Genomic DNA, 26,895 nt, shown 5'->3' with positions numbered 1-26,895 from the left:
AGTTCCCTGGGGGATTTTGGGCGTTACTCATCCTACCTCGCAGGGAAAGAGCAGGGCTTTTACTGGGCTTAGAACTATAAAAATTAAAAAATGCTAAATACAATCCAGATCTTACCGAACTTCGATTCCCAAATTCCTAGAAAGCAAAACCGGTGGTAAAGAATGCTGGAATTGGAGCGTGGCAACATCTGGAGGACACGCTTGTCTATTGCTGTCCTAAGCTCACTGTGCTCTGTGCACAACTGGGAGTGGCTGATCCATTTTGCTATGTGCATGATGAAGCTGCCATTCGCAAAATTGGTTCCTCCAATCCAGATGTTCTATCAACAGTTCGTGTCTCAAGCAAAGTCTCATGTTGAACATGAAAAGGGTCAGGGCTTTGACCACATGGGCACAGCTATCATCTTGATGATGTTTTGGACACTCCCTGCAGACATCCCTAGCCCTACACCAGTTTGCACCTCCTCCATTCCAGTCTTGTTAAACTGCAGCTCCTAGAAGACCTACCAGCATGGCTATGGCTGAGGGAAGCTGGGAATTGTAGTTTAGCAACATACACAGTCAGGACCCTGCCCACCCCCCAGCTTGCTCTGAATATTTATTGCAGATCCCCAGCAAACCCAACCTACTCCATTTTACAACTGGAGAAATGTTAAGGAGAGCCTTCCCCAAGCTGGTGTCTTCCAGATGCACCATATTGGAGAAATTTGATCTCTATCTGGCCAGGAAGACTGGCTTTGAGTCGGTGCTGACATTGACTTCCTAACTTTCCACTAAACCACAAGGTAAAAAACCCAACCTCAGTCTTTTCACCACTTAACTATTAATCCTATGAAGAGCCCACAACAGGAACAACAAATACACTTGGTAAAGTCAGGATTTTTTATTAACTTCCGTTATCTTATCTGCTGCAAGGCAGAAAGCTTTAGCTGGAGAAGACCTCCACGCCTCCAGCCCGGCACTTGCACTTCGAACCATGAAATCCAGTCCTGCTCTACTCTCTCTGAGGACTTTCACTAATACCAAAGGCAGCACACAGCTTTTGGATGACCAAAAACTGACTGAAAACAGATGCCCTGGGAAGAATGGTGGAAAGGGAGGAAAATCTGTACAAATAAAAAGGTGGAATTAAGGCCGTTGCATCGTTTTCCACGCCTATCATTAGCAACAGACCGGGTTCATTTTAGGAACAAAGGTCATTCTACCCCAGAAGGAATGATGGACTTCAAACTTCGACCTCATGGGATTCATTAGGATGGGTGGCGGGGGGGGAGAGAGAAAAGTTGAAACTACTTATAACGCTGCCTAGTAAGAGAAGCTACAAATGTTTTGATTTACAGACATTTGTGGGCAATGCTTAGCAACTTGAAGAAAGGCAGTGCTCTTCTCCTTGAGGACTTCCTCCACCAGCTGCTGCGCCAACTTCTCTTTGTGCCACTAATTTAGGACAATCTACATCGAAGAAAGCAGTTGGTACTGGCTCAGCTTGGCCCCTTCTAGCTACTCCTCAATGGATTTGATGTATTTTTCATACGCGTCTTCACTCAAGAGGTCTTCGAGTTCAGAAGGATTATCCACGGTCATCTTGATAAGCCAACCTGCAAGCCAAAAAACAAACCAGGTTTAAAAAAAAGCCACCAGGATATCCAGGGCTCCTGTAGTTCTAGTGAATGCTATTCTTAGGTCCAGGAGTTTCTAGTCTTAACTCTTGTGCTTATCCAACAACACTCGGTTGGATAAGTTCCAATATTACCATCGCAACATTCTGCAAAATATCCTTCAGAATCCTTTGGAAAATGGGAATGCATTCTCTTACCATCTTGGTAACAAGATTTGTTGACAAGCCCAGGGTTATCAGCAAGGGCGGTGTTAATTTCTGTGACTTCTCCCGTGATGGGGGAGTAAACTTCGCTAGCAGCCTTCACACTTTCCAAGGCCCCAAATTCATCTGAAACATAAAACGGGAAAGACATTGGCACAGGAATCCAAAAACGAGAGTCTGCATTGGCATGACGTGGACATAACTGTAAATCTGCACCTGCAAGACACAAGCAATCCACCTGAGCTTCTATCAACAGAAGCTGATGGAGAGTGAACACCCTGCTAAGCTACTATCTACTTAATATTGTCCCCTTTGGTGGCAAAGTTTGGAGAGAGTTTAAGGGCTGCACCCATCTGGGGAGCAAGGGGTGCACACCGCCTTGCTAAATGACCACAGAGGTCTACATTTAGTTGTGCTCTTTCTGATACAGGTAGTCCTCGACTTACGACCACAATTGGGACCAGAATTTCCATCGTAAGTCTTTGCGGTCATAAGTCGAGTCACCATGTGACTGGACCTGATTTTACCACCACTTTCATGGCAGCCATTAAGTGAATCATCAGTTGTTAAGCGAATCACTGCCATTAAGCAAATCCAGCTTCTCCAATGGGCGTTTTTTGCTGGAAAACGGCAAAATAGTTGCAAAATTCAATCACGTGACCACGGGATGTTGCAACCAGTTGTTAAGGCAAGCCGGTTGCCAAGTGCCCAAAATGCGATAATGTGACCACGAGGAGGCGGGGTGGTGACATTCTGTGATGCTTGAAAGTGCTTTGCATGCCGTAAAGCACCCATTCTGAGGCTGTTGTAACTTTGGACTGTCGTTAAACAAACGGTCGTAAGTTGAGGACTACCTGTATGTTTTCCTAAAGCAGCTATCATTTCAGAAATAACAGTCTTTCAAAGCCTGTTTTTCCTGTCATCTGGTAAGGCAAGGGATGTGGGGGGGGAGGCCTGCTGTTCAAAGTAAAGGGGAAAAAAAATCTTTTGGGCATACCTGTACCCTTAAAAAAAACCCTAACCTAACTTTATTCCTCCAAGGATGACATTGCCGCTTAATGTACCATTTACTTTTGGGGGAGAAAAGGGTTTTTTTGACATTAAAAATGCTTACCCTGTTTGTTCAGCTTTGTCCCAATTTCTGGAAGACTGCAATAAACAACATCTCCCAGTGCTTCCTGAAATGAGAAGTTCCTGCATCAGCAGTGGTTCAGAGAAGCAGAAGAGTTGTGGAAAGCTAAGCATAGAATTCAAGCAGAAAGCAAGTCCACCACCCTCTGTCAACTGGCCAGGCAAGGCCCAAGGCCTAACCCCAAATGTGAGCAGCTTTCTCAAGGACAAAATGAGAAGTGAGAGTAAGCTTCTCATATTTGGGGTCAGGTCTTGGGCGTTCTCTAGTCTTCAAGCAGCCTTCTCTAACTTGCAGAATTCCTCACCAATCTGGCTGAGAATTCTAGGCGTTGTGGTCCCCAGCAGAGACTGTTCAGAGCAACCAGAAGGTGCTTTCACAAACATAAGGACAGCAGTTGACATTAGGAGAGTGCTGCTAACCCATTCGGACAATGTGAGGTTGACTTTGAAATGCTGACATAATAAAATAGCCTTGAGTCTGCCTGGAGGGGTGAAAAAGGAACAGAAAAGCAGCTGGGAAATCTCTCAGCATCCTATGTATCCCTTCCCATGTGCAATTAATTGGACAGAGTTCTGTGCCCCAGCTAGTGCAGAGAAAGCGCCAAGTCTACTCCTCCAGTGCATTTACTGGTCACACTCAAATGGCGGAACCAGAATTAATCTAACATAGTAAGATTTTAGCTGGTTGGCACTTTGGGGATTTTAGCTACATCACAGGTGTATCTGCCATGATGGGTGTGTCCTAACCCCAGGCCTGGGCGCAGAACCACATTTTCATTGGCTTGCAGAACTCATGTAGGGTAGGAACTGTGTGAATCTCTGGGAGGATACTTCAGAGGGCAGATGCTGCAATTGGGAAGGCATACTTCTGGGGTCCCACACTGCTGCATTTTGGACCAGTTGTAGCTTCCAAATGTTCTTCAAGGGCAGGCCCCTGTAGAGTCATTACAACAGTCCAGCCATGAAGTGAGTAGGCATGAGTGACCATCTGAAGGACCTCCCGTTCTAGCACTGGGTGCAACTGGCACACAAGATGGACCTGTGCAAAGGCCCTCCTGGCCACAGCTGGCACCTGCTCTTTGAGCAGCAGTTGTGAGTCAAAGAGGACTTGCACACTAGTCTCATATGGGGAAGTTCCACCCCATGCTGGTGACTATCTACTCCCACTTAGAGAAGGAGCCAAGCAGGACTATTCAGATAAGCTAGGAATACAAGAATCCAATGGGAAGTCCAGGAAGTTGTCCATGCAGTTCCACTTCCTTGAAGTCAACATTTGCTCTTGAACAGTGAAGATTCTGAAGGGGTCTGCATAGATACAGAGGCAGTGACTGTAACGAGCAGAGAGGGGACCTCGTCTTCTGCTTAAATTTGCTTTATTCTTCATAGACGGAGAACGGAATCACTGCTGTTATGTGAGCAACAAAGCTCTTGCAGGCAACTTGCCAATCGTCTGACCCACCAAGTGGAAAGCAGGCAAAAGAAAGGCCACAGCATTCATTTTAAATGGGAAAAGTTCTTATAAACACAACAAAAAGTGAATGTAAAGTATATGCGTGCAGGTCTATAATCTATGAACCAAAATATCTTCATCTCTTAGGTTCCTGCTTAGGAAATTCACAGCTTGTCAAATATCCAGAAAAGGAACCACTACTCCTGGAATTTCCAACACAAGATGTACCTTAGGCTGCATGGACCCCTCAAACATCTCACACCTCCCAGATGCTCATTCCTTTGACCACAATTGCCAAATATTGAGAGCATCACGGCCACCAGTTTAAGATGAGAACACACCAAAATATATGCTCTGAAACCCCTAAAATGGGATTAGCATAGTTAAGGGGGGAAATAAACAGGATATGTTGGCCTTATCCATGGATCTAGGACAGCCTCATCTATTTTAGTCACTTTTATAATGAGATGGGCAGTGTACATATTTAATAATAAATAAAAATAAAAATTTTGGATCATTGGCCAGCCAACTGAAGCCTTCATGCTCCCCACTAAAGCAGTAGTAGTATAACTTCATTGATTAGTCAATTGACCATATCAAAACACTGAAGTGTTAAGTATTGTTCCTGCTTATCTAAAGGTTGCTTGGCCCTGTCTTACACTATAAATGTATTTTCTCCAATGAAGCGAACAGAAACTAATTGAAACTTTTAGCCATGAGTCCCCGCAGGTCCTAAGTTTATTGGACTGAGGCCAAGCCAGTGAGGCAGGACAAGGGCAGCTCGAGCTGTCAACCGTGTTTTCCAGGCAGGCTTTGAGGTCCAAGTCCACATTTTGGCTCTGCAGGCCGAAATGGCAATCAGGACAATCAAGAAATCAAAGAACAAGGTCAACCGACAATGCCAAGAACCAGGAAGGGGAAAAGCAGTGCCTACCTGTGCAAAGTTGCTAATTCCTATGGTTCCAATACCATTTTCAACGGATACCCATTCATGCTTGTCTGTGAACCGACGAGCTAAAAAAAATCCCAAGTGGGTCAGCTTTAAGACATTGTATTTTCAAATCCCTTTGCAATCCTACCATATCCTTATATTCTCCTAGTACAAACCCCAAAGTGAAATTACAGTTAGGAGACCCATTTTCGTTTCTGGTGTAAATGGTAAATGATATTTAAGAATTATTTTTATTTATTTATACCTGCTTAGGTTATACTTCAAGGCATACTTTTATTCCCCTCCTGCACTTACAATATGTTCTATATACATGCTGCATTGCTATGCAATATTATTATTATTAATGTAACTATTACTAAGTTGCAAAGGCCGAGCTCCCTTGAGAAGGGTCTAATGCTGGGAAAGGTGGAAGGAAAGAGACAAAGGGGACAACCAGCAGCAAGGGGGATGGATCTGATTGCAGTAGTGATGGGGGCACCGTTGGAAGAGCTGAAGGACCAGGTTGAGGGCAGATCATCTTGAAGGAGGCCCCAATCCCACTGACTTTGTGAAAGGCCTTGAAGACATGGCTTTGCATCACACCTGGGGATCCAGTGGAGGAATGGAGCCTGCGAGATGGTTGCATTGTTTCTAATGTATGGACTGTACTATTCCCCCAGATTATGTTTCATTATTTTAATTATTTTATTTTTTTTGCTTTGTTATTATTTGTATTTGTTTATTGTTTCAACTGTAAGCTGCCCAGAGTCATGTAAGATGGGTGGCTACAAAAATTGAATAAACAAACATCCATGTGGTCTCTAAAAGTCAAAACTGACTTGATGGCACATAATTGATCGATCAGTCAATCTGTAAAAACTACCAAGTATTATGCAAAGGCACATGTTTCAATCATATTCAACATAATGGTAGAAATGGATAAATAGGGCAGTAAATAAAGTAAGCAGAGATTTTGTTCTCCCACCACCATCACACTTCCAACCAACACCTTTTGGTTGTAGCCCACTTCACTGTCCTGCCCTTTGCACTGCTTCCTTTCCACCTGACACTCAAGATTTCACAACTACTGAGCACACTCAGCTCTCTCTGGACCAGTGTTTCTCAACCTCAAGCAACTGTATGATGTGTGGACTTCAACTCCCAGAATCCCCCAGCCAGCATGCTTGCTGGGGGATTCTGGGAGTTGAAGTCCACACATCTCGCTTGCTGGGGGATTCTGGGAGTTGAAGTCCACACAAGTTCCTGGGGTTGAGAAACACTGCTCTGGACCAATCTTCAAGAGATACCATGGGCATCCCTGGGCGCATTTTATTGCAAAAAAATAATATATAGTAATATTCTATCTAGCTAACTCACAGAATGTATTTGTCTTTATAGAATCACAGAGTTGGGAGAGGCCATTTTGGTGATCAAGCCCAACCCCATCAATGCCAAAATCCAAATGGCATCCTTGAGAAGTTGCAATCCAACCTGTTTGGACGGCGAGACCACCACCTCCCTCAATAAATGGTTGGAAGACCTGAAAGACCAGGTTAGGGACAAATCATCATGGAGAAAATCTATCCCTGTGGTTGCTAGGAGTCAACAGCAACTTACATAATCAATCAATCACTGTCAAACTGGCCTTACTATTAGGAAAGTTTTCCAAACTTTGAATAGGAATCTGGTTTCCTGTGCCTGAAAAGAAAAATCCATGACTGTCTTCCAGATCAATAGTGGATAGATCATGGCTGCCTTCTGCATGTCTCCCTTCAAAACTTGGAAAGTCCTAGCAAGTCTTCTCCCATGGGTCATTCCTAAAAGCTAAATATTGCCAATTTTCTCAGCCTCCTTCCTCCCAGGTTTGGCTCCACTCCTGTGCCTTATACTGCATGCAGAGACAAGGAGCCACAAAGATGGTCTATGCCAGTCTTTCTCAACCTCAGCAACTTTCAGATCTATCGACTTCAACTCCCAGAATTCCCCAGGCAGCATGCTGCATCTGAAAGTTGCCGGTTGAGAAACACTGGTCTGTGCACTTACATCTTGCACAAGGGCAAGCCAGAATTGTTCCCAAAGTCCAGTTAATGCCCTGGGATCTGCAACTAGCCTTTTTGATTTTCAACACTCTCAAGGAATACTTTGAAATCCCATTTCACCTGCCGTGGCATGCTATAAATCGAGAGAAAATAATCGTACAGTAATAATAATTCCTCCAACAAGTTCTCTGCACACCTGCTGGGTGGGAGGCAGTTCAGAACTCAGGGGCATTGATTGGAAAGAAAGAAAAAAAATGCCACAATGCATTCTCACGCACACTGAGTAGCTGTGTTCACATAACGTTTCGCGGGTTGAAGCTGAATTAGTCTTGGCTCGGGGGAGGGGGCGGGGAGGGGTTGAAGGCTTAGGACGTCCCGGGCTTAATTTGTTATTCCAGCTATTGCACAACGCCAGAAAATGGGCCCATTCAGTAAACCAACGTACTGGGTGTGCTGCCAGCGCTGGAAAGCAGGGGCCCTAACTTCCAGGAAACAGGTTTCGTCGCGCATTCGCGGGAACCCTAATTCCATTCTCGGGATTCCCACGAGCGTCCAAATCAGCCCGCGCCCAGCTGAGCGGGGCAACGCGCGCCCCGGAGCCCCACGCCTGGCGGGTCCGCCGCGGCCCTCCCCTCCGGGCCAGGGCGCGCAGAGCGGGGCAGGGCTGCGGGCGCACTGCGGCGGGAGCGGTCGGGTCCCCCCTTAAGGCCGGAGAAAGCGCCCGGGAGACCTGCCCCGCTTCGGCTTTCGGGCAGCGGCCCGTTTCCCGAGGGCAGGCTCCGGAGCGCGGCGAGAAGGGGCCGCGGCCAGGCAGGCTCACTTGCTCCCGCCGCCGCGCTTTTACGCACGCCTCTTCCGTGCAATGGCGCAGGCGAGCTCCGGCTCCCCGGCGCGCCGTCCGGCTCGCCCTCCGCTCCTCCCCGCCACGACTCACCGGCGAGCAGCAACGCAGGGCTCGTGCTGAGCCGCCGGGCCGGGGCGCCGCCGCAGCTACTAGGCCAAGCGAGCGGGGAACCGCCGGGCCGGAAGGAACATCGCGGCCCGGCCGCCGCGCCAAGCCCGACCCTCCGCAGCGCTCGCCAAGCCGCCGCCGTCGCCGTCACTGCCATCGCGGGGCCGCTCCGCGGAGAGGCGGCCCGGGTCGGAGGGCAAAAGCAGCCGGGGAAGAGGCGGGGAGGGACGGGGCGGGCCTTCCCGGGCCGAGGGGGCCTGGCCGGGCGAGGGGGAGGGTCTGCCCCCTTTGCCCCGCGCGGAGCGCGCGCGGCTGGGCCGCGATCCCCTTTTTCTCTTCTGCAGGACGGGGGAACAGCTGGCGGGGAAGGTTGCAAGGCGCGCGCTCCCGGCCTTGGAGAACATCCCGGGAAGGATTTACCCTCCAATCGGAGAGATCTTCTCCCGGGTGCTTCAGAGAGCAGCGGCGGAGAGCGAGCGAGCGAGCCAGACGCAAAACAAGCTCCCCCATTTCAGGGGATGGCCACCACCCTTAGCCGGCCTTCCCTGGGCTCACGGGGGAGGCTAAACCGAATTAGACCTGCTTTGAACCAGGATGGAAAGCTGGGAGCTGTAGGCGGGATGGGGAGTTTGCCAAAGAACCTGCGGGGTCATGGCCAACCCGTTCCGTTAAGCCGTTCAGAAAACTGCAAGAATGCAGGCGCCAGGAGTCGAGCTCGGGTTCAGAGTGCGTGGCTAGTCTTCGGTATCGGTGACCCTTTTTTACTTAAACTGTATCACTCCTTAAATCGCTTATCACTCTGTGATTGAAAAGATGGGAATCTCAAGGAAAACATCTTCATAATTGGATAGAACCACTTGAGGAGTTGCCTGGAGGTTCAGAGGAGGAGTGGACGGTTTGGAGATGTTTAAATAGGCTGCACACTGGTTTGGCCAGAACTAAAGATTATATGGAAAAATGGGGGGGGGGGTTCTCCCTCAGGGAAAGGATATTTGCTGCAAATGCTTGCAATATTCAAACAGCTACCCATCTTTTACAGTGCCCTTTGGGACCAACATGCACACAGTGACTTATTGATCGGAAACACCCCTGCCATCAATGTGGCCCGGCACTGGGCTACGGTTATATAAATTTTATATTTTTATTAAATGTTTTTAACTTTTTAGATTTTAATTAATACTTTCCCCTTTTCTATTTCCTGCATTTCTGACACGAAACAAGATGAGATCACTCCTTAGTCGTTTTTGTTTTTTAAAGCACCCCCACCACTAGATAGCAACATGTTCGTTTTTCTTTAGAAAGCTTAGACTTCACATTGAATAAGTATCCATTTTTCTTTTCTGGGAAGTATGTTGGAATCCCCTGATGGAATGTTTTGAGGAGTAATTTGGAACAGAAAAGATGGGTGGGAATGCCTGGAGCACTTCCTAGGCTTGTTTGCAATACAGTAAATCCATTCCCCCAAAAGGAGGGTGTTTTGTTTCATTTTTTTACATTTTGTAATTATATTTACCAGATCTGTAGTGGAAAACTAGACAACCCATGAGCCATAGGGTCATTGCTTCAGAGATATTTCCTTACCAGATTCTCCGATGCCTTCAACAATGGCAGAGCTTCCAATGAACTGCCTTCACTGGAAAGGTTTTTAAAAATTCAGCGACACATTCACAGATGTATCTGCCTTGAAAATAGCCCATGTCATTCATACTGAACTGTACAGCACAGTCAAACATCAGGACCACAGGAATTTTTTTATGACATTTTGTATTATGTCATAAAATGTTTTATAAAATTTGCCAAATTTCAATTCCATGGGAATCATGGGTCCCAGATTTTGGACACATTCTGTAAGTTAGCCCATTTGAGGTATCTTGGTTCAAAAATGGCTGGCCTATGATGCACTGTTTTGGCCAGTTAAAGGTTACAAACAAACAGACATGAGAGGTTTAGCAGTAGATAGATGTCATACCAAAAGGACTGATTCAGCTTCATTTCAGTTTCTAGGGCCTTCCACTCATTCACGATGACTTCTGTAGCCACAGAAACATTTCCAAAGAGAATGTTTTGCAGGAACATGAAACATGTCAATTCCAAATTGGTAGCAAGTTTCTAATTTTAAATTAATTGAACCCCAATTTTGCTTTAATACTTAACATTTATTATATCACACTGAGGAGTAGTGACAGGAAACAGCCATGCACATGCTAAAGAAGAAATCCGTTGTATATAGCTTAAGGAAGTATTTCTGTATCTATTAGCAAGACTCCAGGATTACAGATCAGGCTGAAGCTTTTGATTCCTAAAAATGGGGTCCTGTTTTCTACCATAGCTTTCACAAACTCAGAAATCACAACATTTATAGGTAAGCACACCATCTAGAAGTTCACACGGGAAGCAAGATCATGGCCAAGCCATCACATGTCATTCACAGCTGCTTTTAGCTGCTTGCCACAAGCTGGAGTGCAATCATTTTTGCACTTAATTCCAAGAAAACTGCACATTTTCTTCAGCATGAGATCCACTATCTCTTCTTCTTCTGAAGCCTTAAAAAAGATACAGAAATGTTATGTTGTGTTGTGTTATGTTATGTGTTATATTATGTTACATTGTTTTGTTATGTTATGTTAACACAGGATTGCTAGAAAGAGAGCAGAGTCTCAGTAGACTACATTCAACATTATAGCTCGCTAAAATCCCCAGTAGCCTCAGCCATGGGATTTCAACCTTACTTTTACACCTTCATGGACAGAAAAATAGTATTTTCAGCCTTATCTAATAGAGCATCTATAGGTAGATAGTTATGAATTGTTCTCATTTTCAAGTGGTTTGAGCAAGATGGCTATTCCCTCGTCTCCCAGAGCTCTAAACCCACCAGAGACCGTTATCTTGCAGTTTCCTCGTGAGGAGTAACTGCCTGGAGCGCTTGTGGGCAATCTCAAGTCCTCTCCTTGCACAGAGAGGAATTATGAAGAGCCAGTCTACTCTCTGGCTCCGCTTTTTGCCGAGCCATCTTCCGTTTGCCGTTTCTTCCCCAGAAGTCCCCGGGCATACTTTTTGCATTCCTGCCCCAGTAGCAATTCACAAGCGGTATGTTATATTTTACTGCAGATGAAATCTGGAACTGCATGAAAGGCCCATCAAAAATCAGAGTCAAAACAGGATGCATGGCAGGGATTTGCATTAGGAGGAGCCTATCAGATGCTCTGCGTTCATTTGAGTATACAGTGTAATTTTACTAAGTTCAATGTGATTTACTCCCATTGATACAAAAGGTGGGATGCTTTCAAAAAGCCAGTCATTCGGTAATAAGAGTGTTGTTTAGAATCTTCTGCAATCAATAATTGTGGCCACTGCAAGCTTCCTTGAGAACAAGGAGACTTCCTGAGTAAAAACAGCAGTGCATTTTCAGTGCTAAGGAAAGGGACACACACAACCCAAGTCCTGCTGTACTACCACATCATGGCAGAGGAGGTTCCTGAGGGGAATTAGCAAAGAACATCAGGAGTGCATGCCGAGAGTATATACTCCCGCAGGGTCATGCAAGGTGTGAAGGTCATCCCACTGCCCAGCTAAAACAACCACTTATATTGGGCAGCAGCAATAGAAGAAGATGCTGGAGGCAGATGACCACTTCAGCGACAATGGCAAAGGCATCAATTCATACTGTGCAGGAGAAGGCAATGGTAAATCACTCCTGTATTTTCATCAAGAAAACCACATAGATACCATGGAGAAAATCTATCTACAGGTAGTCCTTGACTTAAGACCACAATTGGGACCGGAACTTCCATCACTAAGCAAGGTGGTCATTAAGTGAGTTACACCTGATTTTATGACCTTTTTTGCCACGGTTGTTAAGCAAATCACGTTGTTAAGCAAATCCGGTTTTACCCTTTGACTCTGTTTATCAGAAGCTGGTTGGAAAGGTTGCAAATGGTGATCACCCTGGGATGCTGCAACCATTGTAAATACATGCTGGTTGCCAAGTGTCTGAATTTTGATCACAGGGACACTCCGACAATCATAAGTGCGAGGACTGGTCATAAGTCACATTTTTCAGCACCATCATAACTTCAAACAGTTGCTAAACAAATGGTCGTAAGTCAAGGACTGTACGTGGTCACTAAGAGTTGACAATTAGGTTGATGGCACATAATCAAGAAAAGGAAAAGAGATTCACATTGTGAACCACAGTGTTGTGCTTATTTAATGCACAGTATCCTACCCTGATATTCTCCAGGTGTGTTAAACCCCAACCACCCCAGTTGGTATAGCCAGTGACTGTGCTATCTAGGATTGAAGGGCATTGTAGTTCAGCATGCTAGAACTTATCATGGGGAAAACCAGCATATTGAGATTCCCGCCAGTGTAGGTGACTGTCTTGAAATCAAGAGTGAACAACCTCTGGGTGAACAGGATGGTCTTGCGCTTCATTGGAGAAGGACAAGGAAGGGCTGCAGAGGGGTGGCAATGATGCCAACCAGACAAAGCCACATCAGGGATGAATTTTCCATTTTTATGGCTTTTTAAAGACTTTCCTGTTTATAAGTGCACTGTGTATATCCGTTTTCAGCTATGCACTATTTTTTTTCATTATTTCCTTCAACAGAATGGCAGAAAACCATACTGCCAGTCTGTGACCATTCTACCAAGCACACTTGGCAGAAGAGTTGCAGAAGACTCCAGAGTTTCTCATATCCCCCTTAAACCCTGAGATTCTATGAACCAACCTGATAATGTTTCTGCTCCTCACTGAAAGCAACCAGGATTACAGAAATGAAGAGGTTCAGCACCACAAACGTCATGAAAATTATGCAGGAACCAATTAAGAAGGACCCCAAGATAGGATTGTAATCCAAGACCTGAAATTCAAGGAATATTATCACTGTATGGAAAAAAGAAAAAAAAAACTGTTTTTATAAACCCTAACACAGCTTTCCTTAACCAGGTTATCTTCCAATGTATGGATTTCATCTCCTAGAATTGTCAACAGTGGCCACGGTGGCTTGGTAACTCTGGGATATGAAGCCCAGACACCTGCAGGATGCTCAAGTTGGGGAGGCTTAATGCTATACTAGGTACAATCCTTTGCATGTGTATGAAAAAGTAAGCTTTACTGCATGTGCTAAGCATGCATAATTTGAACCCCAAATTAGTGTATATTTCAGTTTTGATTTTTTTCCTGAGATACATTTCTCTCTCAGATTTAAATCACAGGTTCCTACTCATCAAGATCAGCCCACATATCTCCATACGCTAAATAAAATAAACACCTGTTTGATCTTTTCATTTGATTGGCCTTATTTATAAGATAGCATACCTCTTCGTAGTTGAAGATTCCTAACTGAAGACTGACCATCGTCTCAGCAGAATCAAACAGAGTCTTGTATGAATTCAGCTTCCAGCCATATATTAGATTTGTCTGCATGTAAAGCAAACCAAAAAACCTTAGATGTTTGGCACTTTGTTTTCTCCATAATATGTACTTCTCATTTGCTATTCAAGCAAGGAGATGCTCTGGGAGGATGGTTCAAGTCTGAACCACTTTGCTGGGAAACGCTTCTGATCAATTAAGAGTCAAGGCAAATATAATCCCATGTAATAGTAGTTGAAGTAGGCTGACCATATTTCCTTGAGACAAAAACGGGACATTGGGATGGCAAAATGGGGCAGGGCTGGACGACGGGCTGGATCGGCAGGCAGGAATTTCTCCGGTTTTCTCGGGCTGGGAATCTTTGGATTCCTTTGTTTGCGAGAGGCAAGGCTGGGCTGGAGAGTCTAGTGAATGGTTGTCCCCGACAAGCCGTTCCTCCTCTGGCCGTGCTTTTACATTCTTCCCTCTGTTTCAAGGCAGGAGCCAATCAGCTCGCCCTTTGATCACCGCCTATCAGCTGATCCTGTTTTTTTCTTTTTAGGTTTCCTGCCAGGTTGAGCTCTGCGGCTTTTTCCCTGCCGTTTCTGCTGAGCTTCCCCTCCTTCCACCCAAAGTCAGACTGCATTCTGACAGGTTTGCAGGAACTTTCAAATTTTTAAGTAAGGTTTTTAAGAAAATGGGACAAAATGGACATTTATATTAAAACGACGGGACGGTCTGGAAAGGTTAAAAAAAGGGACTGTCCCATTCAAAACAGGATGTATGGTCAGCCTAAGTTGAAGTGTTTAACCAGGCTTCCCTGAGCTATGGAAGCTCCCTAGTGAACTTTGAGCCAGCTACTCCATCTCAGCCGAATCAACCTAGCTGTTGCCTGAGAAAATGCTATGTATGCCATCTTGAGTTCCTGGAGGAAAGGACGGATGTAAAACTAATGAATGGATGGAATTAATGAATAATGGAAAAAGCTCTTAGTGGACTGGTGAACAAGAAAGTCAAGTAAGATGCCTGCTGCCATTAAGCAGTTTGTGCAGCCCCTCTTACTGCTCTAATTTCACCTGGTATTAATTAATTTATTTCTCTAATTTATATAGCCACCCATCTCACCAAGCAAGTGACTCTGGGCAGCATACAACAAAGCTAAAGCAGTTTAAATACCTAAAACCATTATCATTATTAATTATCAAAAACATTAAAAACTATAAAAACCAAACTACATCCGAACCGCATCCATCACCACTTAGAAAATGAGGACTCAAGTTTAAACTTTTTGGGTTTTAGCGATCACTCATCTGCAGCCTCCCCATCATTGCCCCAAACTTTCTCCCCAAAAAGTTAGTATGAACAACTAGTGTTCTGAATAACAACATTAATTTACATGTCCTGTATGATAAGCAACTGTCCCAAGCATAATGAACTGGAATAAACAGTAGGAAGTATTTTTTATTAAAATGAGACTGTTGGGGATGTTTTAAAAGAGAGTGGAGTACTGTACAAAAAAAAAAATCAGTGTTCCAACTAAGGTGGATCTGCAAAATTCCAAAACATTCCAAAACATGGACTAATTCTGCCTATAATAGTCTCAAATGTGAGTCAGCAGGAGCTTTTCAATAAGACCAGATTCCCCAACACATTGCCTCATGGATATCTTGCAGTTTAACTTCCATAATTGCTGCTGTAGGTGGTTATGGGATTATGGGAGCTAAATTTAGTAGTAGACTGAAGAAGCTTGTCCTGTGGAAAGCTCCCATTGATGCCAGGAAATGGCACAGCAGGGAAAGTTAAATGTGCTATCCCCATTTCAGTTTTTTTCCCCTACTGGGTGGCAGCTATTTTTACATTAAAACCAGGAAGAGGAAAGCTGAGGTTATCCAGCTGCTGCAGAACTGCATTTCCTATTGTCTCTCACTATTGGCTTTACTGACTGCAGCTACGGGAAGCTGTCGTTCAACAACATCTAGAGGGCCACAGATGTCCTGTCCTTAGAGTGTAGTGATTAAGGTGCTGGACTGGGACCAGGGAGACCCAGGCTGAAGATCCCATTCCTTGTTCCAGTCTCCTCTGACTGGAGAGACAGACGAGATGGACTATTAGCCTGAGGAAGTTGGGACAGACAGATAACGAGGGGCCCATTTCTGGCAGGGCAGCTAGCCCAAGAACATGCCTCCACCTACAGAGGGTGGAGCAGAGATGGTCATCTTGTCTTCTCAAGAAGCTGGCAACTCCCCTGATTAAGCCACACCAGAAACTTGGGCTATATATGTAAGAACCACCACCACACTCTTTCCCTTTGATGAAAAAAATGTACTGCTTCAAACCTGTGTTCCTGCAGCATCTTGCTCAAAGTCCTCCTTGCTTTTTGTCTTGCCCTTGGACCCCTGGCTTATCTTCTGGAGCAGTCCTGACTCTAGACTTTGAGACTTCTGCTTCAGACTGTTCTCATGTCTTTGCCTCTGAATATCTCCTGCTAGTAGCCTGCAAACTATTTAAGTACAAGTAGCTAGAAACTCTTTTAATACACTAAGCCTTAATGGCTCTCTGATACCCGCGTTATCTCCAGCTTCTGTGAAAAGATTTACAACTTGGCAAAGGAGACACTCCGACTTGTTATTACCTTGCTTTGTGTTTGCATGGCATGCAAAGGATGTAATGGAGCCTACAAGGTAATTTTGGACCAGTCCTACTTTCCTAAACTAATCTAACTCATAGGAATGTTGTCCCATGAATAAAATGAGGGTACATGTAACTATGTGTTTCCAGAGGAAAAGAAGAGTGGAACTGAGTATTTATTTAGTATAACATGTAGTTTGCCCCTGACTTAGGGCATTTCCACATAAGGATTCTGAACCAGTTTGAAAGCAGTTCCAGTTCTGTGTTGGAGAACTAAGCTGGTTTACTTCCAAGCTGCAGAGCAGTGTTCCTCAACCTCAGCAACTTTAAGATGTGTGGACTCCAACTCCCAGAATTCCCCAGCCAGTATGTTAAAGTTCTTAACCAGCCAGCTCTTACAGTTGCTGAGGGTGAGGAACATTGCTGTAGAGTAACAGCACTTGCAAAGACTCCTAACATCCAGTTCTGCTCAGGATTTGAAGTTTGGGGAAATGGTGCTGGTGAAAAAATGCCTTTTTTATTACTAGAGTTTTCTGCTTTATGAACAACCCATGTAGATGCTATATAAATTGAACAAACAAACAAGGAGGCTAAGTCTGGTTGAGTACAGTCCCCGGACTACTCACAGCAATGGAATAAGCCAGGAACATGATTATAATCACGGTGGCAAATCCGGATATGTCCCCCCAGGCTCTCCGCAAGGTGGAGGTGATCATGTTCAGCTTGGGGTTGAGTCTCAGCAGGTGCCAGAGCTTCACAGTGGAAAGAAGCACCAGGAAAGCAATCAGGTAGCCCAACACTGCATCCACCGTTGCGGTTTGATTGAAGCTCACAAACCTAAGAAGATTCAGGGATTGTAATAAGCTGGTATGTGGCAGTGGTTAGGGCAACCTTGGCACCTTGGTTCTGGGAGCTGCCATTCCAATCCATCTGGAGGACATCAGGTGAGGGAAACAGGGTTGGAGAATTGGGCCAGAATTGGGAGAACCTGGGTTCAGCTTCTCAATTAGTCCCAAGCCACACCAGATGATCTAGTCATTCTCTTACTGTTTTTCTCATCCTAATCTATCCTAGATCTTTCCTCACAGAAGAAGAATGCAGCAGTTGATTATTGGTTCATGTTTGGTTCACATGTATAAGTGTTGTGAAGAAAATTTGTCCTGCATTTACCTTAAAAATATTCTTATTCAGTCTGACTGGAACAGAATTTACTGTTCTGATAATTTTTTTTTTTACCTCACAAGAGGAAAAATGATGATTTTTTTTTTAAAATGAGGGCAGTATGGGGTTGTGCATGGAACCAAGTTGCAACATTGCTGGCCTGTGTGTGTGTGTGTGAAAGTCCTGTCTTCTATGATATAATCTTCTTTCCAAGCATCTGAAACCTCCTTGGCTTCTCACACTTCAGTCAACTCATATTGGAAGACATTTGGAGAGAGCTTCTCCCTTTTTTTTTCCCAGCCAGGAAGCAAGAGTAACCAAGGAGGATGTGTAGAAAGACACCAGCAACAAAGCAAAACAAAAATCACCAAGAGAAACCATCTCTGCCACCTCTTTTGCAGAAGAAGGAAACTGGACAAAATATCTTAGTTTGTACACATAACACACATGCACACAATTGCCAATTTAATGTATTTGAAAATCATTTCCTCTCTATTGTTGCTGGAACAGTACATTTAAAAAGTGCCAGGGCATCAAGCATACTCATCCTTATGCTCCTGGTAGTAACTGATGTCCCTTAAGCCCAAGATCATCCGCCTTACAAAAACCGACAGGGCACTCCAGCTGATCAAGATGATGGCCAATTCTAGCAAGTTCCATTTGCTGTGGAAGTAATTCCATTTTAGAGCCCGCAGGAGTTTTCCCTGTTGGAACAAGATATTCAGGTCTCAGTAGTACAATGTGTGAGCAATGGTGGAAAAGGCAGCATTTATAACTCACCAGAGTGCAATACAGTCTCATTTAGATGATTATCTATAGACAACTGCAGATGTAATGGTCAGGTTTATTCATACATATTCCCCAAATTCCATTTTTTCCAAACAGACCCAATTGTCACGCTGTTTTTGCAAAACAGTTAAGGGACTGGGACCGGGTGAGAAAGTGGATAGAGAATACAAGTTGTACCCCCAGCCCCCCAAAAAAGATGCTTGAACACTGCAGAATGATTCCATTCCCAATGATGTAATCATGTTCTGCAGAAATTACCACAGCGTCATGTAGCACTTTAAACACTGACAAATTCATTATCGCTTAAACTTTCCCGGCTCACAGTTCATCTCATCCAAATATGAAGTGTTACTCTTTAGGGCACCACAGAATTCTCTGTTGTATTTGCAGAATGATATTATTTTTATTCTGGTTGTAGAATTCGTGCCCGGTGGCTTTTTGACTGAATTCAAATTAATTCATTTAGCTGAGTCATTACAAGAAGATGAGCTCATTGAATTCACATTTATTCATGTTAATGATATTGAAAGGGTGTTTGTTTTTTTTAGTGGAACGCACTTGATTGTTGGGTTTCCCATAAACTCAGTCTTTCAAAAAGATCTTAAGGCTTAGCATGGCAAAGAGCACAGCTTGAGACAACTGGCAACAAGGAAACCACACCCTTCCTCTGGCAGGTAGCTTTGAAGTTGAATTCATGACTATTTGTCAGTTCAAATTCTTCGCTCAGACCTTCTTTATATCCGTATGCTGTAATGCCACTGTGGAAGGAGCCTTGCACAGTGACATCACCGCACATGGCCAGTTGGCACAAAAGCACATCTTGTCCCTTGCTAGCAAAAAACAGGCCGGCCAGCCCATCCGGCTTGTTTTCTGCCAGTAATTGGCAATTATCAATCAAGATCAGACTGGCTACAGTCTGCTGTTGGCCTGTGTTTTGCTTGCAAGGTATCATTGACTGATTGATTGATTGATTGATTGATTGATTGATTGCCACACTCTGCTTGGATTTTTTAAAAACTTTTTTGGGAAATTCGGTTATGCCAGTTGACTTCACAGGCTATAGAGCAGAGACCCATGACCTGGAACCTGGGTCAGCTTGGTAATCAAGCAATTGCAGGCCTTCCATCCAACCTAGCAGGGCTCCTCTTACCTGCTCCACCATGTAGTAGATAACAAAGAGGAAATAGATTATTTCTGCTGCAACAACGAAGATATGTAGACCATCGGTGTATGGATAAAGCCGGATACTTTGCAATTCAGCCCGTGGGAAAAAAGCCCCTATAAAATCAAAGCAGGAATTAGCTCTACAGAAACATTCTGTCCTTTAGGCTGGAGGACCTATATGACTTCAGCCACTTTTCATGGCCTCTGCAGCTTCATGCTGCCCAAACAAACAAACAAAATCTCAGATACCCTTAATGCATCTCTTTCTTTAACCCACCCCCAAATTGCCGTATTTTCCCACAGTGATGACATCCCAGAGGGAATTCCCCAGCTCTTTTAGCAGCTGTAAAAAGATGGTCCATTCCTTGTGGAAGATATGAAAAGCAGGGATGTGAGAACTCACACTGAACTGAAGTGATATAAAATAAAAATGGGTATCCGGGCCATTTGATTTCTGCACAAACTTGATTTGGGTTATCAATACCGAAGCATGCCGATACTGTAGAATGAGTGTACATAATTCCTTTGGCCTTGAACAGTCTATTCTACGATTTTGCTAGAGCTGAAAACTCTTTCACATCACTGATCCCGCAACCCGTCTTGTCATGTGAAAGCTGAGATCAATGACAGACTTTGGCCTGGTTAACAGCAACGCTCACGTGGGCAGAGCCCTTCCCTACCTCCGGATCTCACTCAACTGCGGTCTTGTTTCAATGTTTTTTTCTGTGTGTGCTACTGTGTCTCATGTGCAGGCAGCAGTTGTGCAACAGGATGGCTCAGGGCGTGCATATTGTAAGTGTAATTAAAGCCGCAGGATTCTCACGTGCAAACCTACACAGACCAAAAGCTGTGGTCTTGGCTATATAATAGTTTCATCTTGGGCTTTAGCTGGACTGAAAACATTGGAAAATGTCAGGAAGTTCTTGGCATCATGCAAGGAGACAAAAAAGGAGCATAGCACTCTGCATGCTCCGAAGCATGCTTTGGAGAAAGAATCCACAGCGTTGCACAGCCCTAACCCCAAAGCTTGAGGAAGGTCCTTGAAGAAAGTAAGACATCTGTAATGGTCTAAGACCTCCAGCTCTCACCTAAGGCGCTGGTTTCAAACATGAGGCTTACAATGCAGAACAGGTTCACATTTGCATTGTAGACGGTGAACTCAACAAACACGGCTCTGGTAAAGCTGTCCAGCCAGGTGTTATCAAGCAAGTATTGGAGAATTCTGCCAAGGTATAAATCAATGAGTGGACAATTAGTCGCTCATACAACATTGCAGCCTTACACATGTTAAGACGTGACCAGTTGGGGCAAGAATTAGCAATGCCCAATCTAGGCAGGAAGGAACATCAAAAAGGAGAAAGCCCTTATCCCAGGAATCCCATAATTACATTCAATCCAGCACATTTGTAGTTCCCTATTCCCCAGTGTTGTTATTTTTTTTAATCTGTTCTATTATGTCTGATTCTTGGAGACTGCCTGGACTAGTCTTTGCAGTTTTCTTGGCAAGGTTTTTCAGAAGATTGCCTCCTTTCAAGGGCTGAGAGGGAGTGACTGGCCCAAAGTCACCCAGCTGGCTTTGTGCCTAAGGCATGACTAGAACTCACAGTCTCCCGGTTTCTAGCCTGGTGCCTTAACCACGACACCAAACTGGCTTTCATATTATCCAGTGAAGGGTATGAAATTTATTTATTTCATTATTTATTTAAAAGATTGATTTAAGATATTTGAACTGTATAAATTTTTCAGTGCGCAAACAAATCTCAAATTCCCGGTTTGAGGCAGCTGCACAAACAACCTGAAAAACCCCAGTAATGAGTTTCCTATGCCTGCCAGCCCCCCAAATGTGAAAGACAACAGTACCCAGAATCCAATGCTTCTCAATGTTAACAACTTCCAGGTGTGAGAACTTCAATTCCCAGAATTCTCAGCAATGACTATGCTGGCTGGGGAATTATAGAAGATGAAAGCCACATATCTGGGAGTTGCTGAATATGGAAAATATTGGCTTTCACAAACCCAGTGAATGGGTTAATTCAGCAATTCAGTTTTAATAGGTTTGCATACAACCATAAGTCTTCCCATATAACTCTGCAATATGGTAATAATATCACTGACTTTAAAGAGCTTCTGTTTTATTGCAGTGTTTGTAACTGAATATTCAAAGTGCCCTGACCATACATGCAAATCATAAATTCATGATTAATAACAATAAAACTGCTACAGGACTGAAGAAAACCAATTCATGTGATGAGTTTTAGGGACAAATAGGTCTATTATATCTGTAAAATCTTGAATATGAATAAAATGTTCTAGGGAAAGACAAAGCAGGGCATTTTTTCCTCAGCTTTCTGCATTTGAGAGATGGAGAACAGGCATTTCTAGGTTGTCTAAGAGCATTTCTTCATGACCAATTCTATTGATTTATGATTGCATTTCTACTCTGACTTTCTGTTTATACCAGTGTTTCTCAACCTTGGCAACTTGAAGCTGTGTGGACTTCAACTCCCAGAATTCCCCAGCCAGCAAGGTTGAGAAACACTGGCTTATACCAATTCTCAAAATGGTTTACAGCAAAAATCGTAAGATCCAGGATTACTAACCTGCTAATTTTAAAACGACTGAACAACAACAATTTTAAAAGCAGCTGCTGGGTGAGCCCATTTTAGTCAGCTGAAGTGTTTAAATCAATTGATCTGATTAATTGATTAAACTTTGCCATTTAGGACAATCCCAAAAGAGAGGCAGTTATAACCAAGGTGATGCAGAGATCCGGATTTGAATAGGAAAAGGTGATTTAGGGCATGCTTGGGCCTGATGCTGCTGCTGGTGTCAAGGTTCTCTCTTTCTCTGGGTTTGTGCAGCACCAGGAGAAGATGTGCTCCATTTAAGAAGGAGCCAATAGGTGAGCAGAACACATTTATATACACTCCCAACTCATCCTTTCCTCTTCAAATCCAGGCCCCTGCTTTGCCCTAATAACAACGGGGCCAACAAACTCATGTAACAGAACAAGGTTACCTGGTGGCATTAGTTGAATCCATCCCCAGGTGAACGATGTAGCCCCCACCTCTGTAAACAGCCAGTTTGCCCCAGATGGGGTGTCCTCTCAGCCTTGCCTGGCTCTGATACTGCCAAGCTGAATGGAACTCTGAAGAGTTATCGAGGGAAGACCCATTCCAGTTTATGTCATAGTCTCCCACGTCCTCTGTGTCAAAGGAATAGGCTGCATGACACTCTCTAACGGTCATCTTTAAGCTCGGAGCAATGGGGCATGAGCTGCCCTTGACCCTCACTTGACGAATCCGAGCACTGCCCACCAGTTTGGAGTTGCCATCTGTGATGAAACCTTTGGAGGATTTGAGAAGAAGGAAGGAGTGTTTGAATGTGCCATTCTGTCTTCATTCATTTACAGAGCTTCAAAGTTATTTTCCCCTTCCCAGTTGCTTAGCTTAAAACCAAGGACTGAAAACATGGTGCCTGATGCCCAGAGGTCACAATTCCCCCACCTGTACATGGAGATATGTGTGTGTGTCTGTGTGTGTCTGTGTGTTTTGCTGAAATCTTGCAAAATCATCAGATCTCAGAAGATGTTGGTGTTCTTGCATAAGATCATTGAAGACCTTGGGAATGAGGTCCGCAAAATCTTATGAGATCTCTCTGGGGATCTCACAAGGTTTCAGTCATATGAATGCTTGTAGAAACTACTCTAGATATTCCAGAATGTATGGTATGCTGCGGCTGACTTCCAGTTTAACATAAGCAATTAAGAGAAAAAACTAACAATTCACCTCGATTATTAGAGTTTGAACTGCATTATGGCCGTTAAAAAAGTATTTTGGCTACTCCTTCCTTCCTTCCTTCCTTCCTTCCTTCCTTCCTTCCTTCCTTCCTTCCTTCCTTCCTTCCTTCCTTCCTTCCTTATTGGGTGATAATGCCCAGCACCTCAAAAGTTTGCTGACCTGTAGCATAAACTCTGAGTTACCCCACCAACAAAAGTATCTGTGAAAGAGTTCAGGAGACCTGCCTCCTTGATGGGCCTTATGATGATGATTAGAAAGAAAATCCACCTAAAGCTACACAGAGATAAAAGGTAGTTCACTTGTTAGAATTTTTGTAACCCCATCCTGTTCATCTCAATAAATCTTGATAAAGAAGAACTTTATAAGAGTGGTGCTTAGAAAAATATTCATTTCTGGTTTTAGACAGCTGCCAAAGGGCCTAACTATATCATTATACCTTCATATGGCCCATATAAGTTGCTGATTAAGGTGGTTCTTGCCCACTTGAAGAAATCCTGATAACTTAAAACCTCTTGGAATCCTTCAGTGAAGCTGTTCTCAATATGTTTGTTGAGATAGTAGGAGTTTGGATCACGCTGTCCGTAGGCAACCAAGAGCAACATCCACAAGAATCCCAAATAGGCTGAAGAAAAGATGCCAGACATGAAAACAAGTTATATTCCCAAGTCATAGACTGGTGCTGGGTGAACTCATCACATGATTTTTTTTTAAATCATAGCTCAGGACGGTTCTGTTGTCCAAGGCTTGCTAACACATTCAGATCAGGGATTCTGACTAATCGTGCTTCCTGACGTTTTATGCACCCTCCCACCCACCCCCAACACTTGGTCACCCAGATGTCAGTGATGGACAGCAAAAAGAATCACAGCTCCTGGTGGCAATTTTCAAAATAAATGGAAAATTAAGAATGCGAGGAGGCCAAAAGGATCTGGACACACTCACTAGCCTTGCAAAGTCAGGCTTTAATCTGAAGCTTCCTTTCCTCCACCAATCTTTTCAGAATACAAGCATTAAAAAATACCCAATATTTCCCGAATCAGGGCAAATGCTTTCTGCTCCTTGACGCGGTCAGTCTTCATTTTCGCAATGTCAGTAGCAGGAGGAGGCTGGTAGATGTTATTTCCACTGTCTCTACGTGCCCCAAAGATAGGGTTTGGATCACCTACTCCAAAAAAGGACAGAACAGACTATTAACTGTTCTACAATGTACTAGTTGGAAACAGCAGAGAAGAGAAAACACTTGGAGATCCATCTAGGAGATAAAGGTTAAGTCTATCTAAGTTAAGTTGGAATCCATGGACATATTCATCCAGTTTTCTTGGCAAGCAACAGATGCACTTTCCTATTTCTGCCTTGCTTTTCAACCTCCTGGTCTAGCTACTAGAAGCTAGGGCAAGAAACTGAAATTTAGAATTAAAAAATTTGAAATAGGTACTATGTTACAGTCTTTTGCAGAAAAGGAAACCCCAAGAATCTTGTAGCATTTTAGAGATTAACAAATTTATTTTCACATTGCATTTTCACAGATCTCAATCTGCTTTCTCAAATGCTTGCAGTGAAGTCCCGCCAAAGGGGCTTTTTTATATTCTCACATCTTAAGATGGTAAGAGAAAGAGGAGAAAATTGCCTAGAAAATAAATTATCTGAGAAATTTGTTTGGAACATCAGACCTCATCTGTACATTACTTCCAGACAAAAATCCAGTTCTGGCTGTTTGCAATTTCCCCCCATCTACTGGAATCTACTGTAATTCTCCCTTCCCCCATTTACTGCCATTTCCTGTTCTCAATCTATATGACCTTTTTTATGCTGAGGGGCATATGACCAAAAGTGGGAGAAGTGCAGATAAAAAGATGAGTGGAGTAGAAGAAAAACCATTTTTGATTTGATTTATATCCAGTCAATATTAGATTCATGGAACATAGTTAGCATGCCATTCATAATTTCCCCCTTCTATTGCATTACAAATTATTATTCAAAGGCTAATTCTGGGGGGGTTCTGGAGACCATACATAAGCTCTAAGGATCTTGGTGTGCTGGTCATGCAATCTGGTCATAAAAGAATGATATCCTCTACTGCTTGGGAAGTTTGAAAAATCAGCAGTGCTGCAAACTTGATTTTTTTCTAGGCAGCTAAGCATGCATGCAATGCTACCCAAATTTAGTCCACTTTCCCCTAATGAGTTATCCAACAGATATGTTGCAATGGCAACATCTAAATCTGCAGGTGGAATCTACCCAGAAAATGCAATGTTAGAGAAAGCTGATCTGCTCAGAAGGAAAGGAGACAGATTGTCCCAGGTGGTGAAAAATAAAAATAAATATGAACAGAAATAAAAAATATGAGGTCTATTTTTAAAAAGCCCTATATGCAATAGCACATGTGGACACACACAGACACACACACACATACAGACACACACACAGAGGATTCTTCAGGGACAAACTTTGCAACTTCACTTAATAGTGTATCACAAAACTATAAGTGTACAGATATACCCAGACTTAATTCATTCAGTTACTAAACTGAATTGGAGCTACTTCTTAAATGTACAGTATATACTATGGAGTAAATTCTATTTAACACAGTGGGATTTATCTCCAAAATGTATAAGATGTTCCTTTGTCCTAATACACTATTGACCTGGCTACTTAATATTGTAAAAAATATTAATCAACCACCAATTTTAATTATTCTTCTTGCTGACTGTATAATTACATGAAGCCAAGATACTCCTTTGATCTCCTTGTTTTATGCTGAATTCACTTTCCATGCAACTTGCTTTGAGCTCTTATTGAAAAGAAAAGCAGTATTAAAATACGTGTTCATAACAGATTTCAAAGCCCCAACAGAGAAGCTAAATGTTTAGATATGCAGAATAACAGAGACTTACCTACCACTGCAGATTACAGGCTAAAATACAATAAAGAATAAGAAAGGGATGGATAGCTAGGTAGATAAATGGATATCAAGCAAAACAAATGATCCTACACTCATCATAGCTATCGAGAGGGATAAGGGGAGAGAAAAGGTTCAACATAAGAGGAGATAAAAATAGATAATCAAGAAAAGGGCTAAATGGTGCTGTGCTTTGCTCTTCAAAGACAGTAGGAGCTGGCAGATGGCCAGGTTGGTTTCACTCATTTTCTAGTGAAACCAAAGTTGCCAAAAACACCTTTTCTTGGAAAAACAGACATTCTAGAATGTCCTTTGCATGTTAGGGGGTGCTCACCCAAGGAACGGTGTTATCCCCGGTCTTAGAATAATTGTTGTGATATTAAGGTTGGGAGAGATCTTTATTAAGTCCTCATCTAGCTGTAAATTGATCTAATTTCACTTTTTTGATCCACTATTCAAGCTAAAAGTTATCCTTTCAATCTAAACTCCATGGAAGTTTGCACTAACCCCAGAATAATGGACGTTGGGGAAATCTGCACAAAGGTGCATATATTCATGCAAATAATTCATATTTCAAATTTTGTCACTGCCCATCTCCCTCAAAGAGGGACTCTGGACAGTTTACAACAAAACTAATTGTACTTTAGTTTTATTGCATTGTAAATAGAAATAACGATTGAAAACTACACAGCAACAAAAATGCAAAGAGAAGTGTTGTATACAGTATTTGGAGAAAAACGCATAACGATTTGTAACATTTTGGGGGCATTTTTAAA

At 43.4% G+C, this 26,895-nt stretch overlaps 2 protein-coding genes across 2 annotated transcripts in view; both read right to left on the bottom strand.

Annotated features, from left to right (window-relative positions):
* Positions 1-868: 868 nt before the first annotated feature.
* On the bottom strand, positions 869-8,497 carry GCSH (glycine cleavage system protein H). Its single transcript, XM_063312742.1, has 5 exons — positions 8,308-8,497; positions 5,338-5,417; positions 2,937-3,000; positions 1,817-1,948; positions 869-1,598 (listed from the first exon to the last, which is right to left on the bottom strand). Exons 1-5 carry the CDS (start codon positions 8,480-8,482, stop codon positions 1,501-1,503), a joined length of 549 nt encoding a protein of 182 aa, XP_063168812.1. The 5' UTR covers positions 8,483-8,497; the 3' UTR covers positions 869-1,500.
* Positions 8,498-10,244: 1,747 nt separating this feature from the next.
* Positions 10,245-26,895, bottom strand: part of LOC134503936 (polycystin-1-like protein 2) — a 64,766-nt gene continuing 48,115 nt past the window's right edge. The window contains exons 32-41 of the mRNA XM_063312906.1: positions 24,242-24,382; positions 23,657-23,842; positions 22,439-22,766; positions 20,509-20,642; positions 19,407-19,534; positions 18,011-18,171; positions 16,933-17,143; positions 13,646-13,747; positions 13,056-13,187; positions 10,245-10,868 (exon numbers count right to left, since the gene is read on the bottom strand). Of these exons, the coding sequence (XP_063168976.1) occupies positions 10,740-10,868; positions 13,056-13,187; positions 13,646-13,747; positions 16,933-17,143; positions 18,011-18,171; positions 19,407-19,534; positions 20,509-20,642; positions 22,439-22,766; positions 23,657-23,842; positions 24,242-24,382 (1,652 nt within the window). The 3' untranslated portion in view covers positions 10,245-10,739. The remainder of the gene's footprint in view (positions 10,869-13,055; positions 13,188-13,645; positions 13,748-16,932; positions 17,144-18,010; positions 18,172-19,406; positions 19,535-20,508; positions 20,643-22,438; positions 22,767-23,656; positions 23,843-24,241; positions 24,383-26,895) is intronic.

The sequence above is a fragment of the Candoia aspera genome, chromosome 11 (genome assembly GCF_035149785.1).
Source record: "Candoia aspera isolate rCanAsp1 chromosome 11, rCanAsp1.hap2, whole genome shotgun sequence".
Lineage (NCBI taxonomy): Eukaryota > Metazoa > Chordata > Lepidosauria > Squamata > Boidae > Candoia > Candoia aspera.
This window is presented reverse-complemented; position numbering and strand designations above follow the sequence as displayed.

Excerpts from the sequence above, each read along its gene's own strand:
- GCSH (XM_063312742.1), bottom strand. The coding sequence starts at position 8,482 with ATGGCAGTGACGGCGACGGCGGCGGCTTGGCGAGCGCTGCGGAGGGTC. Across the intron at positions 5,418-8,307 it reads CCCTGCGTTGCTGCTCGCCG|CTCGTCGGTTCACAGACAAG; the intron begins GTGAGTCGTGGC and ends GATTTTTTTTAG. Across the intron at positions 3,001-5,337 it reads GAATTAGCAACTTTGCACAG|GAAGCACTGGGAGATGTTGT; the intron begins GTAGGCACTGCT and ends TTCTCATTTCAG.